Here is a 13,263-nt window from a genome sequence, read left to right as displayed (position 1 = left end):
ATATTTTATATAACTCCTATTTTAATAGCTTCTTCATCAAAATATTTTAAAGCTTCAAATTTTGATAATCATATAATTCATTCATATTATAAAGGCCTTCAGCCATAACGTAATATGTATCTCTCTAATTTTCTGTTAGCTTCGGTAGAATTTATGCTTTAAATTAAAGTGGGAAAATGGTTAAATTCAATTAATATAAGAACATTTTTTACTGAAACGAAGAATTTTTTGTAATATGAGTATTGAAAACAGAGTCGCTGAGTATTTAAACCTTATGGGCACTACAGAATATCTTTCTTAATTTATGTAATATCTCAAGAAGTATTCCACAAAATTTTCTCAGATTTATCATGAACAGAACCATCAATTTTAAATGTATGAAACTCTAAGAAAATAAACAGAATCGTTTGAAATAATCGGTCGAAAACATGTTAAGCCTTCAAAACCAAATCCATATCCGTTGAAAATAGAGTTGTCAACGATCAGAACACAATGCGCATGCGTGAATTTTCTACGCCAGTTGGAGGTAACGCTACACAGATTAAAATTTTTTATTTTCCTTTATTCTGTTTTATTTTAATTCAAAAGTACTTCAGAATGAATCTGAAAGACCGATTAATTAACAACATTTAATTTTGAATGAATCAAACACTACAAAAATAAACAGAGTCGTTTGAAATAATCGGTCGAAAATATGATAAGCCTATCCTCGTTAGCGTGGGGAAAAAAACTGAAGCCTAACTCATTAAAATTATAATTAAAAATTCAAAAAAAGGGACCCCAAGTTCACATTCCCGACCTCCAAGGTATGCATGTGCCAAATTTGGTAGCTGTAGGTCGAACAATCTGGCCTGTAGAGCGCCAACACACACACACACACACACACATTGAGCTTTATATAAGTATAGATATATATATACATTCGGGTTTATTCTCTTGAGTCGAGCATCTTCTGATAAACAACATTTTTTGTTTTGTTATCAGGTGCAAGAACAAATAAAGCGGATGGTTTACCAACACGTGAACATGCCACATATAATTGACCATGAGAAAAACATGGATTTTCTAGATTCAGACTACAAACATTCCACGATTGGCCTTGTGATTTGTCATCGCGAATGCAACACGAATTGGAAATTGAATTCGTTTAAACTGAAAGGGCATATCGCGTGAGATCATGGGAATCCTCGGAATGAGAAATTCCTCATCTTTGAATTTTCCTTTGAGTATAGTCGGGTGAATCACATTGATCATCATTTTTTTTATCACCAAACGCGTTCCATTACATAGTTTTGGTTGGTTTAGGTCTCGAAGCATCACGACCACCGAGCCAATTTCTGCTGTAAATTGTGTGGTGGTAAGCTAAGCAGACCCAAGAAGTTTAAAAATTCGGATGGATAGTTGGTGACTTCGTTTTTACGCAGTCAATAGATTTGAATGGATGCAGAGTACGAACGATTAGATTCTGAATTATAAAGTCATCCACATCTTTGTTCTTAGCAGCCAAAATTGCTCGCTCACTCAACCATTTATGATTTTTGTGGTTATCAATGATATTCGGGAACACTTTGTTGATGAGCTCATCTTTCGATGAAACGAAATTGCAAAAAATCCGAGGAAATGAAATCATTCCTCTCAATTCGTCGACAGGAACACGGTCATTACCAATAGTCAACAATTGCTTGGAGAAATCAGCAGCAGTTGGATTGCTCAGCAATGCACCTCTCATGTTTGTTGTCAGTTGAAGTTTCTTCACATAGCGCCACAGATTTGATGATTTGAAGCAAGCGTTTATTTCATCGGCAGCAGCCGATCTTGGAATGATTGGCAATGTTTGGCGGAAATCGAGAGCCAGTAAAATCATTGCGCAGATCTTTCAATGTCCGGTCAAGTGCTTCCAATCGTCCCATATTATGATTTTCGATGCTACTAAAATTTTGGCCATTGCAGACTATTTCGAAATGTTACATGTCACTTGTTCAGAATTTTGTAGGTTTAACGGCAACTTTAACGCTGAATGAGCCGTACGGCATCCTTCCAACAATGTGGCCGTTATGCTAGAAGAAGCAACTGCTACCGCAATGTCCGACCTCGCACGCACAGTGGTCAAAAGCAATGATATGAGGAATGTCTTGCCAGTTTCACCAGGGACATCCAGGAAAAATAAGCCCCCATTTCCATCATCAATTGCCTTCATTAATGTATCATACACTTCCTTCTGTTGGGTGTTCAGCAGGGGTACATTCGTTTGAACTGATTGGTCTAATTCATGTCGATCATATTCATGTTCCAGTTCTTGATTAAACGAGTCATTCATTCCACGATCTGGCGCTGGCATTCCTAATTTCACAAATAAACTATCGCACATGAGGTAACATATGTCTTCAATCAACAGCAAAGCTTGGTTATGCATCTTCTCATTTATCTCAATATCAAGATTTCTTGAAGCTACATGAATTCGATGTAAAATGTCTTTTGACATGTTATCCTTGTATTTGTTCCACAGGTCACGTGGATTGGATGGGAAGCATGTCGAAAGGATGATAGCAAATAATGTGTGTACTTGATTTGGAGATGCAGAAATAGTTGCTTCAGCCATTGTTGTATCCCGATGATTATCGTTTTCAAGCAAATTGAGCTCTTGACATGCAGCACGAAATGTGAGGCACACTATACCATTAATAGTTTGTAGTGATTCCAATGGTGTTGGCCCTCGAACATTCACCAGTAACAACCGCAAATAGAAGCATTAATCATTCTTCGGATGAGCTGTATAAATGCGACCAAGAGCATCAGTAGAACGCACATCCGATTCTCGTGCGAGCTTCCGTCATGAACGGTAGCGTTTGCGAGGAAGGTGGTAAGTGCAGATGCGCGGAGACGAAAGAAGAAATAATCATTGATGGCGATCATAGTGATCTACCTCAAACAAATGAGAAATACATTTGCATCCAATGCAAGGAAAGATTTATGGTCCGTGATGCGGTAATAGTTCTAAGACTAGAAGTTGAGGGAATCAACCAAGCCACAAGGCATGCCAAGAGGGTGCAGGTTGACTACACTCATCCCCATCTTGCAGCCATGGAATTTAGACGAAATCATGGAATTTAGACGATTCAGGAGATGGAGGCCCTCTTGGGTAAGATAATTTCGTCTCTCCAACTAAAAGAAAACTTACCAGAAATAAACCGGAACCCTCTAAAAATGTAATTATCATAAGCAACAAATTTCAAGTCCTCAATAATATCCCAATTGAAAATGAAACTTCCAACACTGCAGAAAATAAAATACCACCAATAATGTTGAAATACGCAGATAACTTTAATGAAATCTTATCCCAAATTCCCAAAACCTGCGGCAAAACTGTCAACAAGCTGAATAAAGGCTTCATAAAAATATTCAGAGAATCGGCTGATCAACACAAAGCCATTCAAAATTTCTGCAGGCAGCAGGGTTATGACTATTATATCACAACGCCCAAAAACAAAAGACCATTAAAAGCGGTCATCAAAGAACTCCCCCATGAATACGACACTAAAATTATTGCACAAAATCTAGTTGATAGTGGTTTTCCAGTGACAAGGATAGTCCAACTTACTCAGCTAAGAACAAAAAGAAACCTCAAAATTTTTAAACTCGAACATCTGGATTACTTTAGTATCACAGTAGAGCCCTATAGAGGTCGCAACCTAGTACCGCAATGTTATCGTTGCAACTTTTTTCACCACACAGCAAATAACTGCAACATAAAACTCAGATGTCTAAAGTGTGGCGAAAGCCACGAAACTAATGCTTGCGCGATTAAGGAAAAAATAGAATCGCCAACATGTATTAATTACGGCAAACAAGGGCACATAGTTTCTTACCGTGACTGCGAGGCCTCCCAAAAATTCAATCTACGAGAAAAAATAGGGACAACCATTTTAACAAAAACCAATCTATATTCATGCCAAATGCAAGTTTTGCTGGGCTTTTTAAAAACAAAAGCCATCAAGTAATGGCGCCACAAGTACACCCTCACGCCACAAGCCCACACCCACAAACCAACAACACTGCTTTAGAAGGCAATGATTTTGCTGATATTGTAGAAACAATGAAAGAACTTAAAAAACTAACAACCGAGTATCCGTTACTCTTCTCACAGCTTAAAAAACTAAAAATTGCAAACACTGTTATGGAAAAATTGGATATACTCATGAAGGCATTCGATAACCCAAGTCAACCTGTCATTAACTAGTTTTCTCCTGCAATAGCCTTCGCATAGTCTACTGGAACGCAAATGGCATTAACAATAAAATAATTGACCTTCGTAATTTTTTAAATAAGTATAACCCCTATGAAATCCTACTGCAAGAAACCCACCTTAGACCACAAAGATAAATTTTCCTAGCAAACTACTTCTCATATTACAGGTACAGAGCAAATCAGACTGGCGGCGGTACTGCAATTTTAATTAAAAACGGTTTACTTCAAAGTGAGGTCCTCCAACCCTTACTATAACATGTAGAAGCTAGCATGGTAAAATAAAATTTTTAAAATCAAGATCCAATAACCCTAATTATTTATATCCTCCCTAGTGCTGATAATTCCAATTTTATTTTCGACATTGAAGACCTAATGCAAACAGGGTCTAATCAAATAATTTGCGGTGACTTTAACATACACCACGTTAGTTGAGAGTGTAAGTATAACTGCCCAAAAGGTAATTCCCTAAAATCATTCGCCCTTCAGGCCGGATTAGACATTATAGCACCCACCACTCCCACTAGATTTGGACCCCAGTCAGCCAATACAATACACCTCACCCTAATTAAAGACTTCCTGTACCCATATGAAATTCACTCCTTACCTGAAGTTAGCTCTGACCATAATCCCATCTTACTAAATTTTTTCTTTAAATACTCCCTGCCCAATAATCTCAATAAATGTAAAACAAACTAGAATAATTTTAAATTAACCCTGTCAATCAGAAACCCCAAATATTGCTGAATTTACAAACCCAGATAAACTTGATCATTTTGTTAACGTATTCGAATCGAAAATTATTAACGCAAAAAATCTAGCCTCCACCCCCATTATAAATAGTCAAAATTTTATTGACCCCAAAATTAGAGACCTAATTAGGGGCAAGAACTTTGCCTGGAAATACTTTCAATAAACCAGAGACCCAGTCTTCAAGAGACTAATGAATCAACTTAATAAGGAAATTGAAAAACTTAACAATAAAATTCAAAACAATGAATTTATAAACAAATTAATTAATGAAAACACAGAAGATGGATCAATCTCGGAACTTATCAAAACTTTTAAAAGTAAAAAAACAAAAAATTCCAGCCCTTAAAGGCCCTGCTAGTATTGAAATAACTAATAAAGAAAAAGCAAACTGCCTGGCGGCTAACCTTGAGAAACAATTTCAACTTAATGAATAGAGCGATTACATCACAGAACATAATGTAAATAATAAAGTGAAAAGCTTTCTTGACTAACTGCCACAAAAATTTATTGATATCCCCTCCCCTCAATTGATGAATTAAAAAACTTAATATCAAAAAAGCCCCTGGACCTGACAGTATTAACAACAAAATGTTAAAAACACTTCCGGAAAATTACTTAAAATTTTTAATTAATATAATTCATAGCATTCTCAAATTAGGACATTTTCCCATGCTATGGAAAAACAGCTGCAGTTATCCCCATATTGAAACCAGGAAAAAACCCAACTGATCCCTGCAGTTATAGACTTCTGTCAGCAAAATTGCTGAACAGATAATTATCAATAGATTAAACAATTACCATAATATACTAACACCAGAAGAATTTGGATTTCGCCGTAACCTATCTATTACCCACCTATTAATTAGAGCAGTAGAATTCATTGAGGAAGGTTTTGAAAATAAACAAAAAACTGTAGCGGTTTTCCTTGACATTCAGAAAGCTTTTGACAGAGTTTGGCAAGATGGCCTTATTTACAAGCTAATTAATTACAACATACCCCCACGCCTAATCAAAATTATAATTTCTTACCTTAGTTACAGATCCTTCAAAATCAAAATAAACAATGAATTTCTGAAGTAAAACTTATTCTTGCAGGTGTACCTCAAGGATCTAAACTAGGACCAATTTTATTTTCCTTGTTTATTAATGATATCCCCAAGCAATTTAACACTATGTTGTGTATGTATGCTGATGACACTGCAATACTAGCTAGAAACAAAAATCCAAATTTCATCACCATAGCTTTAAACAGACATCTTAAATCTTTTGAGGACTGCTTCGTTGAATAGAAAATTGAAATAAATGCTAAAAAACTGAAACTATAGTTTTTAATAAAAATAACTGTAAAAAAAATCCCCACCCCCGTTAAAAATTAAAAATCAAATTGTCTCATGGTCTAAGGAATGCAAATATTTAGGCGATACTCTAGATAGACAATTAACTCGAAAACCCCACTTTATTTACATAGCTAAAAAGTTTCGAGACCTAACTCGTAAATTTTATCCCTTAATTCCTCGAAACTCCAAAATGAGTAGACATAATAAAATGCTTATTTACACTGCCTACTCGCGTCCAGGATTAACTTACGCCTGCCCTGTGTCGGGATATGCTGCCAAGACTAATCTAAGAATTATTGAACGCCAGCAAAATAATTTAATTAGAAATTTCTGCAATATGAAATACTACATGCCCAATACAAATATGTACTTATGCCTAGACTATCCCCCTCTTAAAAAAATTCATTTAAAAACTGCCACTAACTTCTTTAAAAACATGGATAAGAATGAAAATGAAGCAATAGCTAAAATCCCTAAATATAAACCAACTTCAAACTCTAGAAGACCCCATAATATACTACTTTAATATATCTCATCCCTCAAATTTTTTCTTTCTATTATTTCAAACTGAAATTAAACTGAATCTCAATAGTCAATTCTAGCTCACAAGCAATAAAAAACTCACTAAGTCCAACGGCAGCGTACCCTCTTATCAGACAATCACAATAAGTTCTCCTATCAGACAATCACTCGCCATCTCCAAATCTCGCCGAAGACGGCCACGGCAAAGTATTGACCCTCAAGCTCTGTGAAGTCTCTCCTTACTGGGGATAAGCCCCTGCCGGGGCTAGGCACCCCGTCAACCCAACCATCTCTAGTAGAACGCACATCCGGATGACCAGGAACCGCGTCGCCTTGCTTCCGACGTTGAAATTTCTTCGATGAAGTGTTCCAAGTGTAATAACGTGGCATCTTTGAGTAAAGCAACGTTTGGGCAAACGGATCGCTTTGGCAAGTCGCAAAGAAACTCGTCAATGTTGTCGCTGGAGGTACTTCAACTCGTTGCCCATTCTCCAGATGCACCGTCCAATGTACAACAGTGGGATGACGTTCGTGAATAGGGAGTAAGAATATACGCCAAATCGTCTCATTGCAGTTCACATATCGACCAACTTGATAGCTGGTAATTTCATCGTTGATATCGGTGGTTTGGATGCCAAAAACCGCCATGTCGCCATACCGTGGCAGTCCAAGATTAATTTTTTTTTCTCGTGAACGTTTACGATATTTTAATGGTTATTATGCTATTCGAGACTGCGACGAATCCAAAAAAAAAAAAAAAAAAAAAAAATCATTAAAATCGGTACAGCCATTCTTGAGTTATGAATGGTGTAACTAACACGATTTACGACTTTGTTTTATATATATATATATATATATATATATATATATAGATTAAAAAAAGTACTTGCATAACTCTAAATAACAAATATTATGTTCCAAATTCATAAGCAAAAATGTATATCTATCTAAAGTATATTAAAAAAAATCTGCACCAACTTACTCTGACTCCTAATTTTTGATCTCTCTCCAGAACAAAATCCACATATTTCCATAACAGTAAATGATCACTAAGTCTGAAATAATTTTGTTTGAAAACGTAGTTAAATTAAGAGTTACAGAAAAAACTCATCTATTAAAGATTTAAAAAAAATTTATGTTATCAACTAACTTTAAAAATTTATTTAAAAATATTTAACTTAAAAAATTATTTAAAAATGAAAAAAAAAAAAACAGGTGCAAGGATATAGATGTTAATTTACTATGTATTTCTAAAGTGCAAGCATCTAAAATTTAAAAGAATAACTTTTTTTTATTGAAAATTTTCCAAAAATCATTTGTTTCAAATTTCTTAATCCTTTAAATTCCAGTATTTTTCATTTGTCTTACTGAATGAAAATACAGTGGATGAAATTATTTCATCTTAAAATTCAATTCATAATAAACAATAATAACAATTATAAAGCATGGTTCAAACTAAGACATAAATAGAAATAAAAGTTTAATGTGCAAGGTCATGTAAAGTATTTTTGGTGAACTTATTTTCTTCCAATACATAATACACATATTTAACCTTCAGATAAGTTTTAAAGCATATTTGTTTATTAAAATTAAAAAGAAAACAGCATATTATAATAGCAGAATTAATAAAATTAATTGTTTTTAAAAGTTCTTTTCAATAAATGTTACTACAATTTAGAAGGTGAAATGCTTCATTTGCACATTTATGGACAGACATTCTTACTCACTTGCTTAAAAATTCAACAAAATGCCCCAATCCAGGATAAAAAGGATCAGAATATTCTCCACTTATTATTCTGCAAATATATGCAAAAAAAAAAAAAAAAAAAATTAAAGCAAACATCTTTTTCTAGAATTCACTATAATGAATAATGATTTATATAAATCTAATAAATGATAAAAACATACAGAGCATAAAAGTTATGCATTCTTTAAAACTATAACCAAGATGCAAAATGATTTTATAACTAATTGCCTTTGACGACCAGTTGGTTCGCCAGGATTATTATTCTCTAAAATTTTCTATTCACTATATTATTTAACTTGGTCTCTAAATACCTTCTTCAACAAAATATTTTTACGCTTTCAATTTTGATAATCATATAACTCGCACTATTACAGTAGCTTTAAAGCATACTGCTCATTATGCTATGAATCTCTCTAATTTTCAGTCAGCTCCTAAAAAATATGACCTTTAAATTAAAGTATACAAAAGCATTTTTTGATAAAACCAAGCATGTTTTTTTTTTTTTTAAATATGAATATAGAAAACAAAATTATTCGACATTGAAGTCTTATGTGCACTACAGAATAATTCTCATAATTTATGCAGTATTTCAAAGAATTATTCGTCATAAAATGCAGTTTTTAGTTTTATTTTCAAGAAGATTTAAATGAAGTAAATAATTTTTTTTTTCAGTAAATAAATGTATTTCTGAAAAAATTGATGAAATCTAAATTTTTTACAGTCCTTAGGTTCACAAAGAATTATATTATGTGAAATATTCTTCATGCTCCAACTTTGAAATTTAAAAAAAAAAAAGTGTTTATATCTACTGTGACCAAATCTAAACAAGTTAAAAAGTTCTGAATAAAATTATTTTAGGACAATCAATAATTTCATAATTTTAGGTCAATCACCCTTGGGGGACTTCGGGTGATGATTGGCATACATAATGTGAAAACAATCAATGGAGTAATCTGAAAATCATGTATTTTTATAATATAGTAAGATTCAAATTTTCATGACTCACAGAGTTTAAGTTGACATAGAGAGGGACTTTCTTTTTGTTTAAAATATTAGTGTGTCATGAACATTTCACTAAATTTGACTCTATGGACTGAAGTTCTGTAAAAAAAATTTATTATTCTTCAGAAAATTTATTGACTTAAAACAACATAAAGCATAATTATTTATTTCATTTAAACCATTTTTCTTATTAGATCTATATATCTACTACTCTCTGTCCAGAAATTAGTTATTGAGCCCCAATTATTGTGGATATACTGTGTATATTAAACCTTATTTTCCTGAAATAACACAGAATTAGGGAATTTTAAAAAAAAGAGCTATTTTAGGAGTCAGAGAAATCTGTTATATTTATTTTTCTAGAAAATATCATGTTTCATATTTTATTTCATACAGAAAATATTAAAATTAAATTTCTCTGTGTTTACTTGGTAGTGAAAATAAATTTAATCTTTAAATTAAAGCATTTCCCAGGATGATGGCAGCACATTGATAAAAGCTTATTTGTTTTTATGCAAACATAATATTCTCATGCAAGTTAGATTTTATTTTTTATGAAATTTAATAAAAATATTGGTACTATTGAATATATAACTTATATAAAAATCATTATTTGTATTTCGATATTTTAAGAAATTTGCTTAGTTTTCAATTAACTGAAATTCTAATTAAATTTTTTTTAAATCATTCCAAAGTGTGCACTTTCATCCTCCAAAGTATATATGAATCAAATTTGATAGCTCCAAGTGAAATTGTAGAACACCAATGCACATACATGCACAAACATATATTCATTTTTTTTATATATAGATGAATGAATGTTTATATATAAAATAGGTAAGTTTCTTTTTTGATGCATTTTCCTTATTTTTTTTATCAGATATATTTATAATATTTTAAATCGATTTATATCTTTTACAAATTCTTCCTAAATTTAAGTAAATGTACAAGTTGCTTTCCTTAAATCTGTTCCACTAATAATGATTTATGTTAAGAAAACAGAATAGTAATTCAGATTATTAAAAGCATAAAAATATATCCGAAACATTAATAGAGACTTTTACCAATGATTTCTTCTTCCAGAATTCTTAATTTTCTTAAATATCTCTGTATAATTGATTAATACATTTAATGTCTGATTCCAAATCCTACACTTCTTAATGGAAAATATGCTTCAGTATGCTTTAAAAATCGATTAAATATAAAATAAATATTTATGCATCAAAAACAGTGATATCCCAAATTTTTTTTATTTTAAAATGATATAAAAATTATTTGTGTACTGTAATATTTTTGGAAGTTATCATAGAAAAATGCCAAAATTTTGCTTAATTTCTAATTAAAATTTCAAAGATAAGAGGTGCACATTCTAATCTTTCAAATTATATATGTGTCAAGTTTGGAAGCTTTAAGACAAACGTTCTGGGCTGTAAAGTGCTTACATTTATCTTTATTATAAATAAAGATTTTTTGATAATACAGATATGTTAAAATTAATTTATAAATATTAACTGCACAAAATACTAAAAACTTATTCTTCAGATTAAAAATATGTGCAAATTGAAGTTCAAGAAAGCAGTTATTAGATAATAATATTAACATTAACTACAACACTTTTAAAAAAATGTAATAAGTGAAATAATATAGCATGGTTTGTAAATAGTAGCACATAACTTATTTCATTTTAATTACAAGTAGGTTTAAAAATGTCTTACTTATCTTAAAAATAATACTGCATTGATTAAAAATAGAATATTACTGCAGTAATACTTAATTTGAACTTTCATTAGTAATCAGAAACATTTTTAATACACTGAGCTTTCACTAGCTTTACTACATGTAAAGTTTTTAATTATTATAATTTATCGATTTTACATGATAATAAATAATAATATAGTATTGAAATTGCAACTTTCAGCAGATTGTCAAATAATAATATTTTTACTAACTTTGACCAAATACTGAGAGCCAAATCATTTTCTCCTAATTTCAAATGGAACAAAGCTAAAGCATGATATCTTTGAAATCGATGCAACACCTCAACACCTTCTTTTGGCTGACATCCAATATCAGTGGTATTTAGGAATGATAACAGAGCCGAGTAGTCCATTTCAGTATAAAGTTTCAGCAGTGCAGTATCAATTTCCTAAAATAAAATTTAGGTATGCTAAGTTTTCTCATTATACAGATTGGGCAGTACAATAAATCTGTATTTCTGAAAATAAAGTATACTGGTGAATATCAAACCTCATAAGAAATTTATACCTAACATAACAATGAAATTTCAATAAATCTTTTCATTATAAAAAAAATTTTCAATGGTATTTTTAATTTTTATATGTGTATCACTAAACAAAAAAAAAGATACGCATAATTAGAATTTATATTCAATACACCTTCCACTCTTTACTGTTTGCTATAAGTACTGCACAGTAAGAATAGCAGATAAAAGATATTGAAAAAAAATTCACTGCTTTGAATTTGCCCAGATACTTTTCAACATATCATATGGAAATCATAATTATTGACTGAGATAAATTTAATATTTATCTTTTGTTCTTAAGAAACCTGTTGCTAAGTAATGAAATAAACTGCAACTGTTCAAATACACACAGATTAAAAACATTCACAAAACAGCATAGTTATAGCATCACTAATATGCATACATTTGTCAACATTTAGAAAAGAACTAATCAAAGAAAAGTAGATATGAAAAAAAAAAAAAAAAATTAGGCTATATAAGGAGAAAAAGGAAAGTGAATGAGAGTTCTGTTATCATAAACAGATTTATTAATATATTAAAATATTAAGCAATCACAGTATTATGCATATCTTAAAATTTATTTACTTGTCCATTACTTTTTACAGCTCTATTGAGATAGATGGAATAAATTAATGTAACAATTGACAAAGTGAGAAAAGATAGGAATGGGCAAGCTAGCTCGTTTAATAAATAAAATTCAAATAAAATATTTAAAAGGCATCACAATGCATGAGTTCATTTGAATATTTAATAAGAATAATAGTTTTTTTGTGTGTGTTATCATTTTGACTTTTTTTAATGAAGAAAGACAAAAATATCATAAAATTGCATTTAAATAGAACATAAATTTAAAAATAACATTTAATTCAGAAAGTGAGCAGTATTATTCCTATTGCCGCATTGAAGAGAGACAGTCGAATCTCCATGGCCGAATGGTCATGGCACTGGTCTCATGATCAAGAGACCTGGGTTCGAATCCCGCTAGAGACAATGCGATTAATAGTATATGTAAATACTTAATTGATTGATTTTATGTTTTCCTTTATTTCATGTTCCAGAAGATACTGGACATTTCTTTAGTTTACCAGACAAGTGTTCTGGACTTTTCTTACTGTCTCCAGAAGAGTATTCTGGAACTTTCTCTGCTAGTATAAAAGCAGATTTGTTAGTTATTGTGTTCTGAGTTCAGAGTTCAGTTAATAAATTGGTTTAGCTCTAGCTTTTGTGTGTGCCATTGAATTCTATACTATAGTCCTACGTGACACTATTTAAGAATTATATTAAAATTTGTAATAGGTATAGTTTATACAATATATGTGCCAGCATAAAATAACAGCAAGCAGTGTGTCCACTATTAAATAATCAATATTGCTTGATGTAAAAAAAAAATTAGTAGT

General features: G+C 31.4%; 1 protein-coding gene across 2 annotated transcripts in view; it reads right to left on the bottom strand.

The window, feature by feature from the left end:
* LOC129989208 (transforming growth factor-beta receptor-associated protein 1-like) overlaps positions 1-13,263 on the bottom strand; it is a 48,497-nt gene that overhangs the window by 15,790 nt on the left and 19,444 nt on the right. For both annotated transcript variants that reach the window (XR_008785736.1, XM_056097586.1), the window contains exons 13-15: positions 11,553-11,749; positions 8,582-8,650; positions 7,837-7,909 (exon numbers count right to left, since the gene is read on the bottom strand). Coding sequence is in view for 1 of the 2 variants with exons in the window: in XM_056097586.1 (XP_055953561.1) it covers positions 7,837-7,909; positions 8,582-8,650; positions 11,553-11,749 (339 nt within the window). In the remaining variant the exon portion in view is untranslated. The remainder of the gene's footprint in view (positions 1-7,836; positions 7,910-8,581; positions 8,651-11,552; positions 11,750-13,263) is intronic.

Source organism: Argiope bruennichi, chromosome 10 (genome assembly GCF_947563725.1).
Source record: "Argiope bruennichi chromosome 10, qqArgBrue1.1, whole genome shotgun sequence".
Classification (NCBI taxonomy): domain Eukaryota; kingdom Metazoa; phylum Arthropoda; class Arachnida; order Araneae; family Araneidae; genus Argiope; species Argiope bruennichi.
This window is presented reverse-complemented; position numbering and strand designations above follow the sequence as displayed.